Source organism: Muntiacus reevesi, chromosome X (genome assembly GCF_963930625.1).
Source record: "Muntiacus reevesi chromosome X, mMunRee1.1, whole genome shotgun sequence".
Lineage (NCBI taxonomy): Eukaryota > Metazoa > Chordata > Mammalia > Artiodactyla > Cervidae > Muntiacus > Muntiacus reevesi.
Genome location: NC_089271.1, coordinates 12,655,143 through 12,675,978, shown reverse-complemented (window position 1 = coordinate 12,675,978; position 20,836 = coordinate 12,655,143). Strand labels below are relative to the sequence as shown.

Here is a 20,836-nt window from a genome sequence, read left to right as displayed (position 1 = left end):
GATTGTTCTTTTAGTCTGTTGCATGATTCATTTCTAAGAATATTTATTCCTCTAGTTAATGTCCCTAAATTGCTATCTTTTCAGTCCTCCTATTTGCTTTTTATAATTTTATTCTCATTTTCCTTGAGGTTGACCATAGTTAAGAACCTCTTCAGGTACCTTGCAGTTACTTATGCTGGTGTGGTAGTGTAAAATATTAGCAAAAACTGCTTTGACTTCATAAAAGATAGTGTTTATACATATCTGTTTCATACAGAGAAAGACAGTATAGTTGAATTACAGATAAGACAAGCTGGACATAGACAGACTTGAAGTTGCATATTTTCTTTCCTCAGGTGACTTTAACATCTTACTCTGACTTCCTCTAAGATTTACCATTCTTATAATGGTCTTTGCCTTTTGTCTGTATTTCAGTCTTAGCAACATGAGGATTTTGGCCTCAAATGCTTCCATTAATGTAAGAAACAGAAGCACATCATGTTGCATTTCTGTATTACTATTCTCATCTCCTGGGGACCCTCATGCAAGTGCTGTTGAAAGCCATTGTTTGGTCTCCGCATTTCCCTTCCCTACTTGAACCCAGTGATTTTGCTGGTATTAGAAAAGGGGAAGAAAGGTTAGAAACTAATGCAGTGAAATCACTGTCTGCAAGGCACTGTTTTGAGCCCTTTAACACTGTTATCTTTAAAAGCAATTCTGGCAGGTAATAAAAATTTCTGTTTCAGGTGAATACCCTGCCTCAAATCTCACAGCTAGTGGCAGAAGTATCAAATTCCTCGGAACACATTTAGTTCACTAGAATGTAGATGCCCATATCTTTTTTCAGTAATTACCATGCAGAGTGGCAGTATAGAGTAATAGTTAATATGCACCATGGGCTCTAGAAGCGGTTGGCTCCGGTTCAGACCCCAGCTCTGCCTCTTGTCAACTGTGTGACCTGGGACAAGGTACTTAACCTCCCTCTGCCTCAACTTTTCCTTATCTGGGAACTGTAGATAATAATACTACCAACCTAGGGTACTAGAGTTATTGTGATGGTTAAACATATTTATACGCGAATGGCATTTAGAACAGTGCCTGACATATAGTAAGCATTCAGTAAGTGTTTTATATTTTTTTTAATTATCATTACTCCTCCTCCTATTTACATTTGTATTATAAATCCATATGTGTGTGGAAGTGAGTGAGTGTGGCCTGGACTTTTAAGAAGAAAACTTTACCATCAACTGTACTTGAATTTTTAAAAAAAAAAGGAAAAAGAAGAAAATTTTAGCAATAACTACACTTGAATGAAAAAAAAAGAAGAAAATTTTCACAAATATAGTTTAATCAGTGTTATTCATACAAAAATTTCCAGTTCTAAGTTTAATGTTAGTCATTGATAAAATAAAGATTGCATTGTCTTCAGCATGCCTTGGGCACGTATTGTCAGATTATTTTTCAAAATGGACTCAAGGTTACATCCCTGCTGGCTCTGTATTGGGTGTCCAGAGCCTTATTTACAGTTAGGCCATGCTTCTTGATCCAAGGGTGGTTATTGTTCAGTCGGTCAGTCGTGTCCGACTCTTTGCAGCCCCACGCACTGCAGCACGCCAGGCTTCTCTGCCCTTCACTATCTCCTGGGGTTTGCTCAAACTCATGTTCATTGAGTTGGTGATGCCATCCAACCATTTCATCCTCTCTCACCCCCTTCTCTTCCTGTCTTCAATCTTTCCCAGCATCAGGGTCTTTTCTAGTGAGTCAGCTCTTCACATCAGGGGCAAAGGATTGGAACTTCAGCTTCAGCGTCAGTCCTTCTAATGAATGTTCAGGGTAATTCCAAGTAGATAGTTAATTGTATGTTTTATAAATGTTATTTTAATGAATTATGCATTATCTATGTCATTGATAATAATTTACTTTAAAATATGTAAGCCATAAGGCCCAGCCTAAAACTGGTTTACATTGTATTTTTGTTTTGCTACATTTGGTATATTTTTGTAATCAGTTATTTAAACATATTTTTCCATAAGGAATGTCTTGTTACTCTTTGTGGTGAAGAAGAAAATCCTGTCTGTACCTTCGATGAAAAGTTATCAGACCATTTTCAAGATTTAGAACAGCTAGTAGAGAAGATATGGTATCGGGTAATAGAAGATAGCTTGGTTGTTGGAGTGAAAGCCACATCTTCTTTGAAGGTGTAAGTAAATTCTAACATGATAATGTCATCTTGATCTATGGAATAGCACTGTCCAACAGAAGTATAATGCATGCCGCATAGTAATCTAAATGTTCTGGTCGTCATACTAAATACAAATAGAGGGCTTTCCTTGTGGCTCAGTGGTAAAGAATCCACCTGCCAATGAAGACACAGGTTTGATCCCTGATCTGGGAAGATCCCACAAGCCGGGAAGCAGCTAAACCTGTGTACCACAACTCTTTTGAGCCTGCACCATAGCCGCTGCTCTGCAGCAAGAGAAGCCAGCGCTATGAGAAGCTTGTGCACCGCTGCAACTAGAGAGTAGCCCCTGCTCACCTAAACTAGAGCAAAGCCCGCACGCAGCTACAAAGACCCAGCACAGCCAAAACTAAATAAATATTTTTTTTAAGAGAGTAGGGTTTTTTTTTTCTTATTTAAGAAGAAAGGTGAAAAATCTACCCCAGAAAGAAAATACTGGCGTTATTTTACCTTTCCTGTCTCTTAAAAAAATTCCCTTTGTAAAGTCCAGCATATTTACAATGGTTTTGCTTTCTGGTTTCAAGAGAAGTGCTATTACAGGATCTTTGGAACTATGTTTGCTTTTATACTTAATTTTCAAATCTGTTTTACATTTGAAATGATTTTACATTTGAAATGAGAGGAAATGAGAGGAAATACTTGCTTTTATACTTAATTTTCAAATCTATTTTGCATTTGAAATGAGAGGGAAGGAAAGAGTAAACAAGTTTTTTTTTTTTACTGTTTTAAGGCATTTAATCATCTGGTTGATGACCTTTTAGACTTAACTGAGCTCTGTATTTTTTACAGGTCTCTGAATCTGACTTTATTGCTGTCAGTGGATCAAGGCCCTAACTCCACCTTTCCACTTATTAAGTGTCAAAATAGGATATTTAAGTTGACTCGGAATTCTTCTCCAGTACTAAGCTCAGTGCCATATGAAGTAGGATCAGAGGTAAAAAGAATCAAGTTGAGTGTTGATAGTAAAGAAGAGAAAGAGAAAAGCTTTGTTTGTGAACCACCCTTGAAGAAAGAGCATGTACAGATGATTACAGCTGTAACAGCTCTTCCGCCACTTTTAACATTCAGTAATTTTTGTTGCATTGTGCTGCTACAAATGAGAGAGAATGGTAACTCTTCTGAAGCTCATTATGTTCAATGTGGCAGAATTTTTTTAAGTTTAGAAGATCTTTCAAGTGGGAAATACGTGCTGACATTTCCAGAGAGGAAACCTATAGGTAATTTTTGTGGGTCCTTTTTAATCATATACCTAATTGAATCAGAAAATTTTAAGAACTTCTTTTATGTGATCCTGGACAGAGTCTAATGACAGTGCTTGTGATGTTTTTGACGTAGAACACATGGAAGATCTCTTTACACTTCTTGCAACATGGCCCAGAGCTGGTTTTCAAATCACGTCACCCATGTTCGTTCTGACTTCAGTGAGGCTATGGCTCTTAGAACACATGAAGTGTGAAGTCATCAAAGAATTTCCAGAAATTTGCTTTTGCAAAAGGCCAGGAAGTTTCTATGGGACACTCTTTAATTGGAAACAAAGAACACCATTTGAAGGAATTTTAGTAGTCTATTCCAGGTATTTCACGTAAAATTGGAATTGGTCCAGGGAAGTGTGTGTGTGTGTGTGTGTGTGTGTGTGTGTGCCATTGTAGGGCATGTCGGGAAGTGTGTGTGTGTGTGTGTGTGTGTGTGTGTGTGTGTGTGTGTGCGCCATTGTAGGGCATGTCCAGGTCATCACCTGGTACAAGGTGAATAAACAGGTGGTCTCATTTAGAAACCAAAGCTGTTTTAATTATGTTTGTTTTTGGTTTTTTGGTGGGGTTGATTAGGTAGGGCCTAATAATTTTAGGATTTGCCTTCGCTCCCCCACAATGGAATTTTACAAATATAATTTTGATTTCATGACTCAGAGAAAAACTTTAATCAGGGAGCAACCTAATCAGGTTATTAGTCAGTAGCGAGGCCTGGTGTGCTGCGGTTCATAGGGTCGCAAAGAGTCGGACACGACTGAGCAACTGAACTGAACTGCACTGAGTTGGTTAAGAGATGTATACAGTTGTTCCTCTGTATCCACAGAGGATTGGTTCCAGGACTGTGATGGACAGCAAAATCCATGGATGCTGAAGTTCCTTTTATAAGCTGGCTTAGTACGGTCTGCCTTCCATATCCATGAGTTCCATATCCACAGATTCAACCAACCACAGGGCTGGCTGTATCTGATTACTACTGTCTGAATTGTATCAGTGACCACCTGCACGCATTATAGGTTCTATTCATTACTAGAGGATGTAGAAATGAGTGGTAACTGATTATTACAATATGTTGTACATGACCATTTTGCACTAAGTTTGGTAATATTGTGTTTGTTTTTTTTTATTCCAGGAATCAAACAGTTTTGTTCCAGTGCCTTCATGATCTCAGCACAGTTCTCCCTGTGAACAGTTTCTTCAAATATCTAGAGTTAGAAAGTGAGGATTTTCTAGCAGGTCATTTGGCAGTAGCTTTGGAGAAGGAATTGGTCACCTTTGGTTCTCCTTCTTCTGCCCTAGTGAAGGTTGAAACGAGCTTGGTGCAGAATTGTGAAGTAAGCAAAGAAAAGAGTAGTGATAATGTGGCTGCTTTATCAGACATAAAGGAAAGCATCCATCGCTACAGAAAAGAACTTCAGAGAGAAAAGGAGCAAATGTTGGGGACGAACTTAAAAGTGAGTGCTGCTCTTTACAGAGAAATGACTTTAAAATTAGCTGAAGTTCAGCTGAAATCAGACCTTGCTGCCAAGCAACTGACAGATTTATAATTATATTCTCAGTTTGATTATATTTTAGAATATTTTTCCCTGCCATAGTGCTTTGGTCCTACTTTTTCATTTTACATTATATGCCTCCTCTGTAAAATGAAGATTGAGGCTCACTGTGGAGTCTTTGGTTTTGAAGATGCATAAAATAGCCTGCCTTAGATCAGCACTTCTCACCTGGGCTCATTTTGCCTCCCAGAATGGGTAAAGGGACATTTGGCTGTAATTGGAGATACTGTTTGGTTGTCAAAAGTAGTAGTGGCGGGTGGGGAGAGCAAGAGGTGGGTGCTATTCGAATCTAGTGGGTTGAGGCCAGGGATGCTGCTAAACTTCCTACTCTGCACAGGACAACTCCACAGCAAGGAATGATCCAGCCCAAATGTGAGTACTGCTGGGGTGGAGAAATCTTGCCTTAGCGTTTCCACTTAACACGCAAGTGATTGAACGATATTTTGTTTTAAATCTTCAAAAAAAAAAACTTAAATAGTCCTTTTATTATTTTCTGCTTACTGAAATCTTGTTGTTGTTGTTATTGTTTAGTTGTTAAGTCGTGTCCAACTCTTTGCAACCCTGAGGACTGTAGCCCACCAGGCTCCTCTGTCCATGGGATTTCCCAGGGGAGAATACTGGAGTGGGTTGCCATTTCCTTCTCCAGGGGATCTTCCTGACCCAGGGATCAGAGCTGCGTCTCCTGCATTGGCAGGCGGATTCTTTACCGCTGAGCCACCAGGGAAGCACCCTAGTAAAACCTAGCATATAAAAACCAACTTCAAACAGATAAACAAGGTTTTCAGGATTCAGAAGGTTTTGTAAATATCAAGCCCCTGTGGAAATTTAAATGGCAGAGTGTCTAGGTGATACCACTAAAATGAAAATGGTGGAAACCCTTATTAAATTCAGTTTTATTAGAAAATCTCTCTGAAACTGTAAGTCTACAGGCATGTGAAAATTTGGGGGCATTTCTCTGAAAAGCATCTCTTTTAAAAGGCTAAGTATACCTCACAGGCCACTATTTTCATAAAGTTGAAAATGCCTTTAAGCTATCTGAAATTCCAACTCTTGGCAAAGCTAAAATGTAAAATCCTAACTAAAGTAACTTAAAGAATGGGACACTTTTTAGGGACTGAGAAATTTAAGTGAAAATTCTCTTTAGTTGAGAGATTTTTAAGGGGTCAAATTAGGCATTTTAAAGGAATAAAAATTCAACCTATTCTCTTTTCTTTTTGAAAAAAAATAAGATTTCTGAAATAATAAGAGAATGTCAGGAGAAGGGAAAAGACACAGAAAGATATGGGCCAAAAAGAATGTTTCTGATCCTTTTTGCTCTAAAATCTGTAAGTGGGATAGAAGTTTCTGTCCCAGTTGAAAGAAAGATGATTTTAGGAAGCAGCATTTCTCTCTAGTAGCAGTGAAGTGCTAATTTTCACCTGTGCCTCAGATGTGCTTGTCCTTAATGATCAGATGATGCAAGTGGGTTTTTACAAAGCTAGATTATTACTGTCTTGGTTTTTATGGCTGTCCATATAATATGCTACTTCTTTTTTTAGTAATCCATTGCAAATTGAGATAGCACTTTATAACTCTACTTATATGAAATTTCAATGAAAAATGTTTCAGACTTTCTGGAAATGGAAATATGATAATTTCAGGATTAATTGTGGAAATCTGGAAGCAGTATGTTTCCATAGATGTAATGAAGCTTCCCATGACATGTCCTGAAAGAACAACCAGGTAGAAAATATAGGAACTAAGTTGTAAAATGGAGGCTGCCAAAAAGCTAAACAGAATTTAATTATAATAGTTTATGTGTAGAAAAGCTGGAATATTTTTTAAAAGCATGTTTATTTTTTATTTATAAAGCGACTAAAAGTTATTAATCTGTGTGTATCAAATAACCTCTTTACAAGTGAGCTTTGTACTCCAGTATAACTTTTCTACATACTACAGACTAGAAAGGCCAAAGTTTGAGGAAATGACGCCCTTGGCTGTGCTCTCATGATTCAGTTGTGTTTGCCTCTGTAATAATCATATTCCTTTGACCACTTCATCAGGAATCTGAGATTCCCCTCGGAAACCTGTCCTCCCAAAAGGAAACCCTCCTGCATTGTTGGTGGGAATGTAAATTGGTGCAGCCATTATGGAGAATAGTATGGAGATTCCTTACAAAAACAACATACAGTTACCATAATGATCCAGCAGTCCCTCTCTTGGGCATATATCAGGCACCTACTGTCTCCTCACCATGCAGTTTTTCTTGTACTACAGATGTCAGCAGCTTTACGGGACAAAAGTGCCTGTATGCATAACTAGAGGTCAACATAATCGTCCTGAGCAAGGAAACTTCTTTAGCATCTTTAACTTCACCTTGGATTATCCATTTCCCCACAGTATCAGTCACTTACCCCCAAAGTATAAGCAGTGTTAGGGACCAGCAAAACATACTTCTAGTAACCAGCCAAGGCATTTAGCACGAGATACCGAGTCTATCAGGAGTAGGAGGCAGATGTCATGTGGTTGACTGCATGTTCCACATCGATTTCCTCCTTTTCTCGTACCAGAACTCTCATTTTGCTCAGGAAATTTCCTTCCCACTAATCACGTGACTGGGGAAGTGGACTCCATCCCCAGTCTTGACAGTCAGCAAAACTTTGAGAGAAAGTGACCATGAGTTCATGTGTTGGGCCCAAGAAGAGGAGATGGGGAATTGTTGTGCAGACTGGTCTGGTGTTTCCTGAAGCCGGTGCCACCTGGAAGGGGAAATAATTAGCCTGGAACTATAAATAGTAGGAAAGCGGATTACATAAAATTTTGGAAAAGAGTTGAGGAAAACTGTAATCTACACTTGAGTACTAGTTTTTTTATAGTATGCCATGCTGGAAAATAGTAGTAGCTAACATTTATGTACCACTGTGTATCGGACACTGATTTGACTGCTTAGTCCATATGATCCTTACAACCCTCTAAAACTGTGGTTTCCAGGACACTGCCACTAGTCATGTGTGGCTATTTAAATTTACATTTAAATGAACGAAAAGTAAATTAAAAATTCAGTTTCTTAGTTGTGCTAGCCACATTTCAGATGCTTGATAGCTACATGTGGCTAGTGGCTACCATTTGGACCATACAGAATAGAACATTTCCATAGTCTCAGAAAGTTTTATTAAACAATACTACACTATAAGATATCCTCTATTAACTATGTCTTATGTACAAATCAAGAAACTGAGACTCACACAGGTTTAGTCCTACACCCAAGGTCATCTGGCTAGTAAGGAACTGAGCCAAGATTGAAATCCAGTGTAGCTCTAGGACTTCTGCTCTTTCACCACTATGCTCATTGTAGTGAAAGAGCAAAGCTCGGTTTGTAATAAAGTCAGTTTGTAACAAAATGGTGCCGTGTCTTACAGTTTTATATTAACAAAATGCACTTACTGTTTAAAAAATTTACAAATGTGCAGTTCAATAAAAGTATAAATTTATTAATATTGCAATATCAGGGAAATGTGGGACATGTTATTTTTAATTTTTTTATTGAAATATAGTTAATGTACAATATGATGTAGGTTGCAGGGATATGATATGGTAATTCATAATTTTTAAAGGTTATACTCCATTTATAGTTATTAAATATAGGCTATATTCCCTGCATTGTACAATATATCCTTATAACTTGTTCTATACATAATAGTTTGTTCTTCTTAATTCCCTACTCCGATGTCATCCCTACCCCCTTCCCTTGCCCCACTGGTAACCATGAGTTTGTTCTCTATATCTGTGAGTCTGCTTCCTTTGTGTTATATATATAGTTTGTTGTGTTTTTTAGGTTCTACATATAAATGATTTCATACAGTATGTGTCCTTTTCTGTGTGTCTTATTTCATTTAGGACAATGCCCTCCAGGTCCATCCATGTTGCTGCAAATGGCATTATTTCATTCTTTTTTATGGCTGAGTAATAGTCCACACACACACACACACACACACACACACACACACACACACCCACATCTTTATCCAGTTATCTGTTGAACTGGTGTTTGTTTACACACACACACACACACACACACACACACACACACACCCCACATCTTTATCCAGTTATCTGTTGAACTGGTGTTTGTTTTGGTTTTTTCCTGGACACACACACACACACACACACCCCACATCTTTATCCAGTTGTCTGTTGAACTGGTGTTTGTTTTGGTTTTTTCCTGGACACACACACACACACACACACACACACACACACACCCCACATCTTTATCCAGTTATCTGTTGAACTGGTGTTTGTTTACACACACACACACACACACACACACACACCCCACATCTTTATCCAGTTATCTGTTGAACTGGTGTTTGTTTTGGTTTTTTCCTGGACACACACACACACACACACACACACACACACACACCCCACATCTTTATCCAGTTATCTGTTGAACTGGTGTTTGTTTTGGGTTTTTCCTGGATATACCCAGGAGTGAAATTCCCAGCTCACATGGTAGTTCTATTAATATTTTTAATTTTTTGAGAAGCCTCCATAATGTTTTCCACAGTGGCTGCACCAATTTATATTCTCAGCAGCAGTGTACAAGGGTTCCCTTTCCCCACACCCTCACCAACGTTACCTGTGTACTTGGTGATGGTAGACGTGATGACAGATGGGAGGCGATGATCCCGTTGTGGTTTTGATGCATTTCTCTAGTGATTAGTGACTCTGACAGTCTCTTCAAGTGTCTGTTGGCCATCTGCATGTCCTCTGGAAAAATGTCTATAATCAGGGCTTCTGCCTACTTTTTAACTAGATGGTTTGTTTTCTTGATATTGAGTTGTATGAGCTGTTTATATATTTTAGATATTAACCCCTTAACAATCATATCATTTGCAAATATTTTCTTCTATTCAATAGGTTGTCTTTTCATTTTATCATGGTTTCCTTTGTTGTGGGCCACGTTATCTTAAATCCTGTAATAGGTGAGTTCTTAGAGGTGATTGCTGGTCCCAGCCAGGTTTTCTCTCTTGACTATTGCCTTCACCTCTATCTGAATACTTGACTCTCTGTTTCTTATTTCATTTCAGTTATCTTTGTTAGAACCATAACTGTGTAGAATTATTGTATAATAATTTATATTTGGGAGTTTCTTAAATGAAAGTGTCAATTCTTTAAATAATCCTTAAATAACTTCTCTTTGAAACATCTCTAGAAAGTCTTGAGATTCCATGAAGTGTTTGTCACTGGCTGGTAGTCACTACAGTAGAGCTTGGAATTCCAGGAAAACTTAGCTCTTTTAGAAAACTTAACGTCTTTATTCCACATTAGTACATCACTTGAGAAGAAAAGGAGTAGGATTCTCTCTTCTTTTTTCATCCTTTGTATGCACTAATCCTTCCCAATGATATGCCTATAGAAAACATTTTGTCTCTTTCAAAATATCAATGGTGTATGAAGTGGAAGAGGATGTGGAGATCTTTCATCTACTCATGTGTTTATTGATATTTCATCGAATACGTGTCCTGCCCAAGTGTATAGGTAGCTGCTAGGAATCTAAAGATAAATATGACTCTTTGCAGCTTGAAAAAAAAACTTGCAGTCTTAATGGGAGAGACAGTGGCACAGAGCTCTATGCTATACTAATTCATAAAAGTATTCCTGGGGTCTTATGGGAATACCCTTCTGGGGCACTGTACCCAATAGGGACAATGTTTGAAAGCACGAGTTCTTTATTTTACATGACAGGACTCTTTAGGGATCTGATCAATTAAGGATATTCTGGTTGGGGTGGTTGTGGACTAAAGTGGTATTATCATATACTGGTCTTGTGCCTGATGATTCAGCGATCATCCTCCAGACATGTTGCTGTCACATTAAGAAAGGGACAGAGAGGGACTTCCCTTGTGGCCCAGTGGCCACGACTCTGCACTCCCAATGCAGGGGACCCGGCTTTCATCCTCGGTCAGGGAACTATATCCCGCCACAACTAAGAGTTCCCATGCTGCAGGGAAGATAGAGGATCCCTTGTGCCACAGCTAAGACCTGGTACAGCTGAATAAACAAACTAGAGAGTAACCCCCACTCATTGCAATTAGAGAAAGCCCAAGTGCAACAGTGAAGAACCAGCACAACCAAAAGTAAATAAATAAATATAATAATTTTAAAAAAATATGAAAAAGAAAATGCTCAGAGAGTTATATATACACAAAGAAAGAAGTTCAAACCAGAGCATTTGGCACAATAAGAAGGGATCTAAAACATTTAAATCATGCAATTTTGAAATACTTATTAATTGAAATTGATTATCTGAATTATTTACCTATGTGGTAAATGCATAATATTAAATTTGCCATCTTAATCATTTCTAAGTATACAGTTTAGTCATGTTAGGTATATTCACGTTGTTGCACAATAGATCGCTAGAACTTTTTCATCTTGTGAAACTGAAACTGTATTCATTAAGCATGAATTCTCAGTTCTCCTTTTCCTAGCCCTTGCTTTACACTAATAATTCTCAGCCGTGGTTGTTGATAAGAACCACCTAAGGACTTCTGAAGCCTCACTCCAAAGATTCTGATGCAGTTGGTCTGGGTTCTGCCTTGGGCCTTGGCATCAGTTTAAAACCTCCCGCAGTGATTCCGATATACAGCCAGAGCCAGTGCCTTAAAACAAGCAGAAAGTCAGCTTGACCGTTTCAGGGGGCACGGCTTCACAGATTTCTCTTTGTCATCTTTCTCTTCATAATGTAATATGCCATTGTTTCTCATGCTTTCACATACATACAAATAATCTGAGGATCTTGTTCAACTCTGCATTCTGATTCGGCAGGTCTCTGGGGGGGGTCCTGAGACGGCATGTCTAACAAGCTCATGGGTGATCATGATGCTGCTGGTTCATGACCATAATCTGAAAGGCAAGGTGATAAGCAACTTTATGGTATTGTTAAAGTCAGGACTTTTGTGTTGGGGAAAATGGAACTTTTCAGATATCTTATTTTCCTTCCATAAAATCCTCACAGTCTAATGTGAGGTTAGCTAACTACAAGGTCATCCGTCTCTCGCATTGTGCTTCCACTGGTACAGATTCTACACAAAAGTGTTGCCATGCATTGTCTATGTCTCAACAGCTCTGGTGATGAAAGGAAAACCAAAGAATACATTAGCTTACTCTTATTTTCTTCTTTGACATTTCCCAATTTAGATTATCTTCAATGCCTTATATCCATAATCATTGTGGAAGGGTATCTTCTCTTTCATTCCAAAGAATGAAAACTTATGCCAAATACTGAAACAATGGAAAGACATTGATTGTACAATTCCAGATGACACCTTTTATCCATTAGGTCTTCTATTAAAGGAACATCCAACACAAAACAAACTTACCAGTGGAGGAGATGTCATAGTTACTATAATTGGTGAGAGGTGTGCAAGCTTGAGATGGCTTGATTCAGCAGCTCAGCAGTATATTAAAGTATACATCTCCACACACCAGTCCATCCAGAAGGAGAAAGCTTACAGAAGAGTGAGGAACCTTCTTTTCCAAAGCATAATCTCCCCTCATGTCTTGCTGTCCACATTCAGCCCTGAAATGGCCTGTGGGCATTTGCATAGCCTGTATTGATTGGCTCAAGCATGGGTTATGAAAGGGAGGCTTACCTGCTTCCTGTTTACTACTATTTAACTGTTTTTACGTAGGCATTTGTTATGAATTAAATTGTGTCCTCCCCTCATCTCCCCCGCCCTCCCCAAGATAGATTGAGGTCCTAATCCTTAGTATCTCAGATTGTGACTTAGTTTGGAAATAGAGTTGTTACAGATGTGACTAGTTATTGTTGTTCAGTTGCTCAGTCATGTCCAACCTTTGCAACCTCATGGACTGGAGCACACCAGGCTTCCCTGTCCATCATCATCTTCCAGAGCTTGCTCAAACTCATGTCCATTGAGTCAGGGATGCCATCCAACCATCTCATTCTCTGTCATCCCTTTCTCCTCCCACCTTCAATCTTTCCCAGCATTAGGGTCTTTTCCAATGAGTTGGCTTTTCGCATCAGGTGGCCAAAATATTGGAACTTCAGCTTCAGCATCAATCCTTCCAATGAACATTCAGGACTGACTTTCTTTAGGATTGACTGGTTAGATCTCCTTGCAGTCCAAGGGACTTTCAAGAGTCTTCTCCAACACTACAGTTCAAAAGCATCAATTCTTCGTTGCTCAGCTTTCTTTATGAAGTCCAACTCTCACATCCAAACATGACTACTGGAAAAACCATAGCTTTGACTAAACAGACCTTTGTTAGCAAAGTAACATCTCTGCTTTTTAATATGTTGTCTAGGTTGGTCATAGCTTTTCTTCCAAGAAGCAAGGATCTTTTAATTATATGTCTTCAGTCACCATCTGCCGTGATTTTGGAGCCCCCCAAAAATGAAGTCTGTCACTGTTTCCATTGTTTCCCCATCTATTTGCCATGAAGTGATGGGACCGGATGCCATAATCTTAGCTTTTTGAATGTTGAGTTTTAAACCAGCTTTTTCACTCTCCTCTTTCACTTTCCTCAAGAGGCTTTTTAGTTCCTCTTTGCTTTCTGCCATAAGTTGGTGTCACCTGCATATCCGAGGTTATTGATATTTCTCCCGGCATTCTTGATTCCAGCTTGTGCTCATCCAGCTTGGCATTTTGCATGATGTACTCTGCATATAAGTTCAATAAACAGCGTGACAATATACAGCCTTGACATACTCCTTTCCCAGTTTTGAACTAGTCCGTTGTTCCATGTGAGTGGGTGTAATTTTTAAAATTGTGGAGATTAGCATAGAATTGATATCTTTTTGTTATACCATGTAAAAATGTTTTTAAAAATGGCTCCCACACCTGCATCATTTTGTAGAACAGAATATACTGATGCTAAAAATATAATCATAGAATGCACATTATTTAAACTGAATAAATTTAGTTTCATAAAAAAAACACCATGTTGTCTTAATTGTTCTCAGTCTCGTTGTGCAACACACCAATGGAAACTTAGGGACTGGCACTTGTCAGTGAATCAATGTTTAAGAATCATAGATGGGAAGTTTTGAAGGAATTTATGTGAGCATGTGGCACAGTCTGCTTTTTCTTTTACATATATGGCCCTGTTAGCTGTTTAGAGGCTGGATTGTAAGGGACAAAGAGTAGATTGTAGAGTTGCAATGAGGAGATTGTTGGAGTGGTCTAGGCATGAGATGATGAAGTATTGGTTTAAATTGGGATAAGTAGAACTGAGCCAGGCTGGGCCGGGCTGGGCCAGGCGGCCGGAGTTGCTGCTTCCTTGGTGCTTGGCTGGAGCCCACCAAGCTGTCCATGTCGGGGAGCCGGTGGCAGGGGACTCATTGGGGATGCTTGCAAGCCTGCGAACCTTGCTCTGGCGCCTCCCCCACCCCACCCCCACCTAGCCCTCATCTGCATGGGGAACCCAGGGCCTGGCCTCTCCATCTAGAAAACCTATGATCTCACCTGCTACCTGGACACCAGCTCCACAGCTTGGCCGGGACCAGTCTGAACTACCTGAGCCCCCCCTTTCAACGAGCCTGACTTCAACACACCTCAGCTGGGGGCAGAGACTCTGCTCAGGCCCTCTGTCATCCTGGAGGTGTGGCGAAACCTCAAAGACAAACCGCTGCTGACCCAGAACTATGACGCCTACAGCTACCACCTGTGCTACTTGAGTGGCCCCACCTTCAAGGCCATCACTGTCAAGCAGTGCCACAGCCGGGCCCACCTCTGCACCAGCCTCTAGGGTGTGCTGGGAGACATGTGGGTGTTGTGGCAGCTCTGGGCTACCCACTGCCCAGCCTCTGCCTGGGACTGAGCCCACCTGGGCCCCTGGCCCTGCCCACAGTGACTTCCTCCAGAAGATGGACAGCTTCTGGCTGCTGAAGGGGTTGCAGATCTGCCTGTGACACTCGGCCAAGGACTTCAGCGGGCTCAAAAAGAAGATGCAGCCTCTGGCCACTGTAGTCACCCTGCCCCTGGAGGTCTGTGACTTGTAACCTCTGACCTTCCTTTACCACCTTCTCTTTCCCCTCCCCCTTGAAACCCTGCTACCATGCTGGGAAGGAGAAACCTATACGCCAATGCTCATTGAGCCAGGAGGCCGAAGCCATGAGCCTTTAGCCCTCCTTGGACTTGGAAGAGGATGTGATTCAATAAGACCCATCCACTCCCAGCCTTCCTGACTCCTCCAGGCCTGGGGAAGAGGTGCAGTAGGCCCCATCCCATTTCCATCTGATGTGATGCTCAAAGGAGCCCAAAATGATTGGTGCAAGGCTCTCATAGCTTCATGCTTCCTGCCCACTACTTGCCAGCACCCACCCAAGCCCTCAAATGGCGCTTCCAGGAAGCATGCCTGTAGGTAGGGAGTGGGCCACCATCTCATGTACCTTTCTGGCATGAAACCTTTTGGCTGCCATCCTCTCCTTAGATGAGTGTTGCTCCGCTTACCCCCAAATAACACATCCAATTCAGGAAACACACATGGTAGCAAGTTGAAACAGGAAGAGGTGGGATTAAAAAGGGAAGAGCTGGGGTCTGCGTTGGAGGTAATACTGAAAGCAGAGTGGGAGGGACAGACCAGGCACAGGGGTCACCAAGGCAGTCAATGTCCCAGGTGGCAACCAAAAGGACATTGCTAAGGATTTTCTTGCCAGCTTCAGGACCCTTCCCCTCCACCCTCTTTCCCAGATTATGTGGGTTGTCAAGGCTGAGGAGGGCAGCCATAGCCACAGCCACAGAATTTCCTCAAAGTTTATATTGCAATAGCATTTTGAGGTGTGGGGGCAGCTCCCCCAAGCCCTAGGCCTCAGCCCCACCCACTCATGACTCTTCAGTTTATTTATTTATTTGAAGATGTTATATATTCAGTTCAGTTCAGTCACTCAGTCGTGTCTGACTCTTTGAGACCCCATGAATCGCAGCACGCAGGCCTCCCTGTCCATTACTAACTCCTGGAGTTTACTCAAACTCATGCCCATCGAGTCGGTGATGCCATCCAGCCATCTCATCCTCTGTCGTCCCCTTCTCCTCCTGCCCCCAATCCCTCCCAGCATCAGGGTCTTTTCCAGTGAGTCAGCTCTTCACATGAGGTGGCCAAAGTATTGGAGTTTCAGCTTTAGCATCAGTCCTTCCAATGAACACCCAGGACTGGTCTCCTTTAGAATGTACTGGTTGGATCTCCTTGCAGTCCAAGGGGCTCTCAAGAGTCTTCTCAAACACCACAGTTCAAAAGCATCAATTCTTCAGTGCTCTGCTTTCTTCACAGTCCAACTCTCACATCCATACATGACCACTAGAAAAACCATAGCTTTGACTAGACGAACCTTTGTTGACAAAGTAATGTCTCTGCTTTTTAATATGCTATCTAGGTTGGTCATAACTTTCCTTCCAAGGAGTAAAATATATTAGGTGATATTTATTGCCAAATTTCTATCCTTGTATTAACCAATAAAATGCTTGCCTCAGGAAAAAAATTGGCAAAGGTAAAAATGGAAAAGTATCTGGCAGAGATATTTAGAATGTATGGTCAACAGGACTTAGTTTTTGATTTGTTAATAATTCTTAAACGCAGGGGCATCACAATCACTGGAGTTGAGTGTGTATACACACACATACACATGCCTAGACTTACCCTAGACCTGAATCAGAAGGGTCAACCTGGCTGTATGTATTTTTAAAAGCTACAAGTATGAGCCTGATGTTCACCATTGGTTAAAAACCAATTCATAGATGGTCAACAGAAGGAGAGGGGGTAGCCAAGGAGTGCTCCCAGGTTTCTGAGTTAATGATAGAATGGACATGAAGCTGAGCAAACTCCAAGAGATGGTGAAGGACTGGGAAGCCTGGTGTGCTGCAGTCTATGGGGTCACAAAGAGTTGGACATGACTGAGTGACTGAACAACAACAATGATAGAAATCGTGGAAAAGAATAGCTTGAACTCCTTCAATGAAATTATTTCATTTTATGAAAACAGTATTTTATTGAATAGGCTGAACTCAGTGTAGGCAGTCTTCTTGTTTCTGGAACATCCCTATAGCTTCTTTGGCCCTTCTAATACTGAAGAGCAATCTCATTTTCAAGTATTGAAAAATTCATTCCAATCCATTATCCACAAAATGAGACTATATAAGAAAGCAAATATAGCATAATTATAGTAAGAACAAAAAAGTACCCCTAACAAGAAAGGTGCAAGACCAGAATGAAGGAAACAAATACTGCTAAAGGACCCTCCCCTCCAAAAAAAATCAATAGTGACATATCTTTTTAAATAGAAACTCAATGTCATTAAGTTGTCAGTTCTCTCTATGTTCGTTATTGGATATAATCCAGTTCCAATAAAAATACCAGTAGATTTTCTTTGAAACAAGTCATCCTGATTCTAAAGTTTTTGTGGAAAAATCTGCAAGCCCGAAAAGTCTTGAAGATTCTGAAAAAGAAAAGCAAGTGCAGAGTCATCCTACTGGTTATTAAGATGTATAGTAAAATTGCTGTTGTTCAGTCACTCAATTGTGTCTGACTCTTGCAACTCTATGAACTGTAGCCTGTCAGGCTCCTCTGCCTATGGGATTTCCCAGGCAAGAATACTGGAGTGGATTGTTATTTCCTTCTCCAGGGGATCTTCATGACCCATGGATCAAACCTGTGTTTCCTACATTGCAGGCAAGGTCTTTACCACTGAACCACCAGGGAAGCCCATATAGTAAAATATCAATGAGCAAAAATGTGTTTCTGGTATACACATAGACACACCATAATAGAACAGAAAGTTCAGAAATAGAACCAGATGCATATGAGAATATGTACATTGACAGCATTCCACTTCAGTGAGCAAAAGGTGATCTTAGGAAATCCAAGTAGCCATCTGGAGAAGACATGTGAGAATGTGCCCATTACCAGGATCAAAGTTTCAAGTATAAAAAAAGGAAACAAAAAACTAGATGAAAATAAGGGATAACTTCCAAAGATTATCTTTATTTCACAATGTCCAGAAGCCGTAACATTCAGTCATATAAAAAGAAAAACTCAAAACATCTTTATTAAAAAATAAAGTCAAAAGACAACATGGGAAAGATGTTATTTGTGATATGGCTTAAAATAAGGACTAACATCCATAATACAGAGAAGATATCTTGAAAATGGTAAAGGGAACATGTCAATAGGGAAAATGGTAAAGAAAAAACTAATGGAGAAGGAGATGCAAATAAACATTTTAACAACATGTGCAACTTAAAGCAAAAAGAAAAATGCATCCATAAAACTGGACTTTCACTAACAACTTTCAGCTCTGTGATCTTGGCAAACTTTGCAGATGTATGTGTTGTTTCAGCAAGCCTAAACCTTGAGATGCGTGCTGGAAGCAGCTTTCAGACTGGTAGGAAGTTTTGTACCTAAAATTCAAAGTCCATAAATGAAAATAAAGAGCAAATACACTCAGTGACAAAAAAGCAAACCCTGACTTTCATTTAACAGTGAAAGGAAATACATTGCCACTCTCCCACCAGACAAAACTGGATGCACTACAAAAGTCACATTTTAAAGGATTCAGAGAGCTGTGGAAACAAAGTGGATGAACTGAAATTACAGAAAATGGAGGAGAGTTGTTCCAAAATGACTCAATAATTGCCGGTCCTTTGTTTATCTCGGGACAGGCTGTAGATCACGCTTGTTCCAGGCAAAGGGCTTCTGCTTGAAGACAGAGAAGCCAGCAGCCTTTTAGCAGTTGCATAGTACTGTAATGACATTGAAATATTAAGGGGCTCTAAAGGCGCATAGTTTTCACCTTGGAATATTTTCATCATCAGTGGCTGTACAAGAAATGGAGGAGCTAGCACAAAAACTTTTAAAAGACAAATATCTGAAATATCTTTCAGTTGTGCAGTGCTGCCAGAGAGGAGCATTGCTTCAAACACATGGTGAGTTTCCCCTTAAAGATATTTCCCAAATTTTAAAGCTGCATGAAGTAGGAGGCTAATGGAGGCTGAAAACCTCTGAAAGTCAGAAATATCTGTTAGCGTCTAGGGCCAAGGAGATCTGTATTTCCAGAACCTATGAACAGAAATATACCAGAAGGAGACAGGGCCTTACAAAGTTTGCAGTATGTTCCAGATCAAGCTGAATTTCTGATTGGATTGAGTTTATTAGCTACTCACCTTAATTGCATAATAAAAGGGAAACCCTCTTTTCTGTGAAACTTCTATGGTTTTCTTATTCACACTATCTGGCACACAGTTAAATTTCTAGATGAGCAAAAAGCAAGACTGGCATTTAAGAGGAAAAAAATAGATGTGTATCCATGGATGTTACAGATACTGAAGCTAGCTTATAAGAACTCTAAAATATGTTATAGAATATATTCTAAATAGAGAATAAGGACAAAATAGATGAAAGAACAGATAATTTTAAATGATTGGGATGTCTAAATAATCAAAATGAAAGTTTAGGACTGAAAAAGGCAGTATCTAAAATTTAAAGCATCATGTATGAGTTTGACATCAGAGGGGACATGGCAGGATGTAGGATTAGTGAACTGGAATATGGGTCAATGGAAAATGCTCAAACTGAAGCAGAGGAAGAAAGAATGGAAGAAAGATTAGTGTATAAAAGACATGTAAGACCTACTCAAATGGTTTAACATTCATGCAATTCACATTCTATAGGAAAAGAGAATGAGGCAAAAGCAATTTTCGAAGAGGTCATAGTTGAGAATTTGTTTGAAACTGATGCAAGACATCAACTCAGGGACTCATGAAACAAGTAGGAAACTGCACTTAATGTGCATTAAGGAAAAACAGCTGATAAAGTCAAATGTAAAATCTGAAAAAGGGTTAGAGAAGAATACATTGCCTTCAAAAGAACAAGAGTATAACCAACAGTCAGTGTCTTATCAGAAACATTGAAACCCAGAAAGCAATGGAATTTCACCTTTAAACTGCTTATAGAAAATAACTGAGCTGAAAACTATGGATGTAGTAAAAATATGCTTCAAAAATGAAGATAACATACATACATTTTCAATCAAATACTAAGGGAATTCATTGCCAGCAGACCTGCTCTAAAATATTAAGGGCATTTCTCCAGGCAAGAACAAAATTATGCTGTATGAAAACATGAAAATTGCAGGAGAGAATGAAGAACATATTAAAAGATAAATAGCCAATATACATGAATCAATATTGTACAAAACAGTTATTGTTATGTCTTCAAATTATTTGTAGAATTAAAGTACATGACGACAGAAAAGTGATATTACCAAGATGGCAGAGCAGGACACCCAAGCCTCTGTCTCCCTCCAGAGAACAACAATGAGCAATCCACAAACAAAAATAGCTCTGGGAGTATTCAGGAGTCCACTTAGGAAGCTTCAGCACCACAGTGGACCACTAACCTGAGAATAACTGTATTAAAAAAGAGTAGGAAGAACAGCTCCATTTTGCCTGCATCATCCCAGTTCCAAGTGAACACTGGTCAGTGCCCGGAGGGAGCTCCCTGGCCCAAAATAGTTCCCTTTGCTGGGAAAAGAAAGGAACGAGTGATGAGTGACCAGCTTACCCAGCCTTTCAGGATACAGCACAAAAGACCTGCTTCATTTCACGCTACCCAGAGACTGGCATAGTTGTGACATCTGGAGATGGCTAGGAATATGGAAGATGGGCAGGGGCTACTAGTATCAGCCATGCAGTGGGAGTGAATGTGGTTCCCAGTGACCTGCTCTGAAAAAGACCCCAGTAGCCTTTGCCACTGAGGACCTCGACAAGCCTTGAGGATGCTGCAGACCCCTGCAGCTTTCATCACTGAGGACCTCG

The 20,836-nt window shown here is 40.0% G+C and overlaps 1 protein-coding gene and 1 pseudogene across 3 annotated transcripts in view; both read left to right on the top strand.

Annotated features, from left to right (window-relative positions):
- Positions 1 to 20,836, top strand: part of FANCB (FA complementation group B) — a 55,268-nt gene that overhangs the window by 22,832 nt on the left and 11,600 nt on the right. For 2 of the 3 annotated variants that reach the window (XM_065915316.1, XM_065915317.1), the window contains exons 6-9: positions 2,013 to 2,179; positions 3,008 to 3,435; positions 3,554 to 3,791; positions 4,598 to 5,294. In XM_065915316.1, coding sequence (XP_065771388.1) covers positions 2,013 to 2,179; positions 3,008 to 3,435; positions 3,554 to 3,791; positions 4,598 to 5,012 — 1,248 coding nt within the window. In that variant the 3' untranslated portion in view covers positions 5,013 to 5,294. Of the gene's footprint in view, positions 1 to 2,012; positions 2,180 to 3,007; positions 3,436 to 3,553; positions 3,792 to 4,597; positions 5,295 to 20,836 lie in introns of those variants that run through there. The other variant, XM_065915318.1, reaches the window with a different exon arrangement.
- LOC136153793 (cardiotrophin-like cytokine factor 1 pseudogene) lies at positions 14,365 to 15,030 on the top strand (annotated as a pseudogene).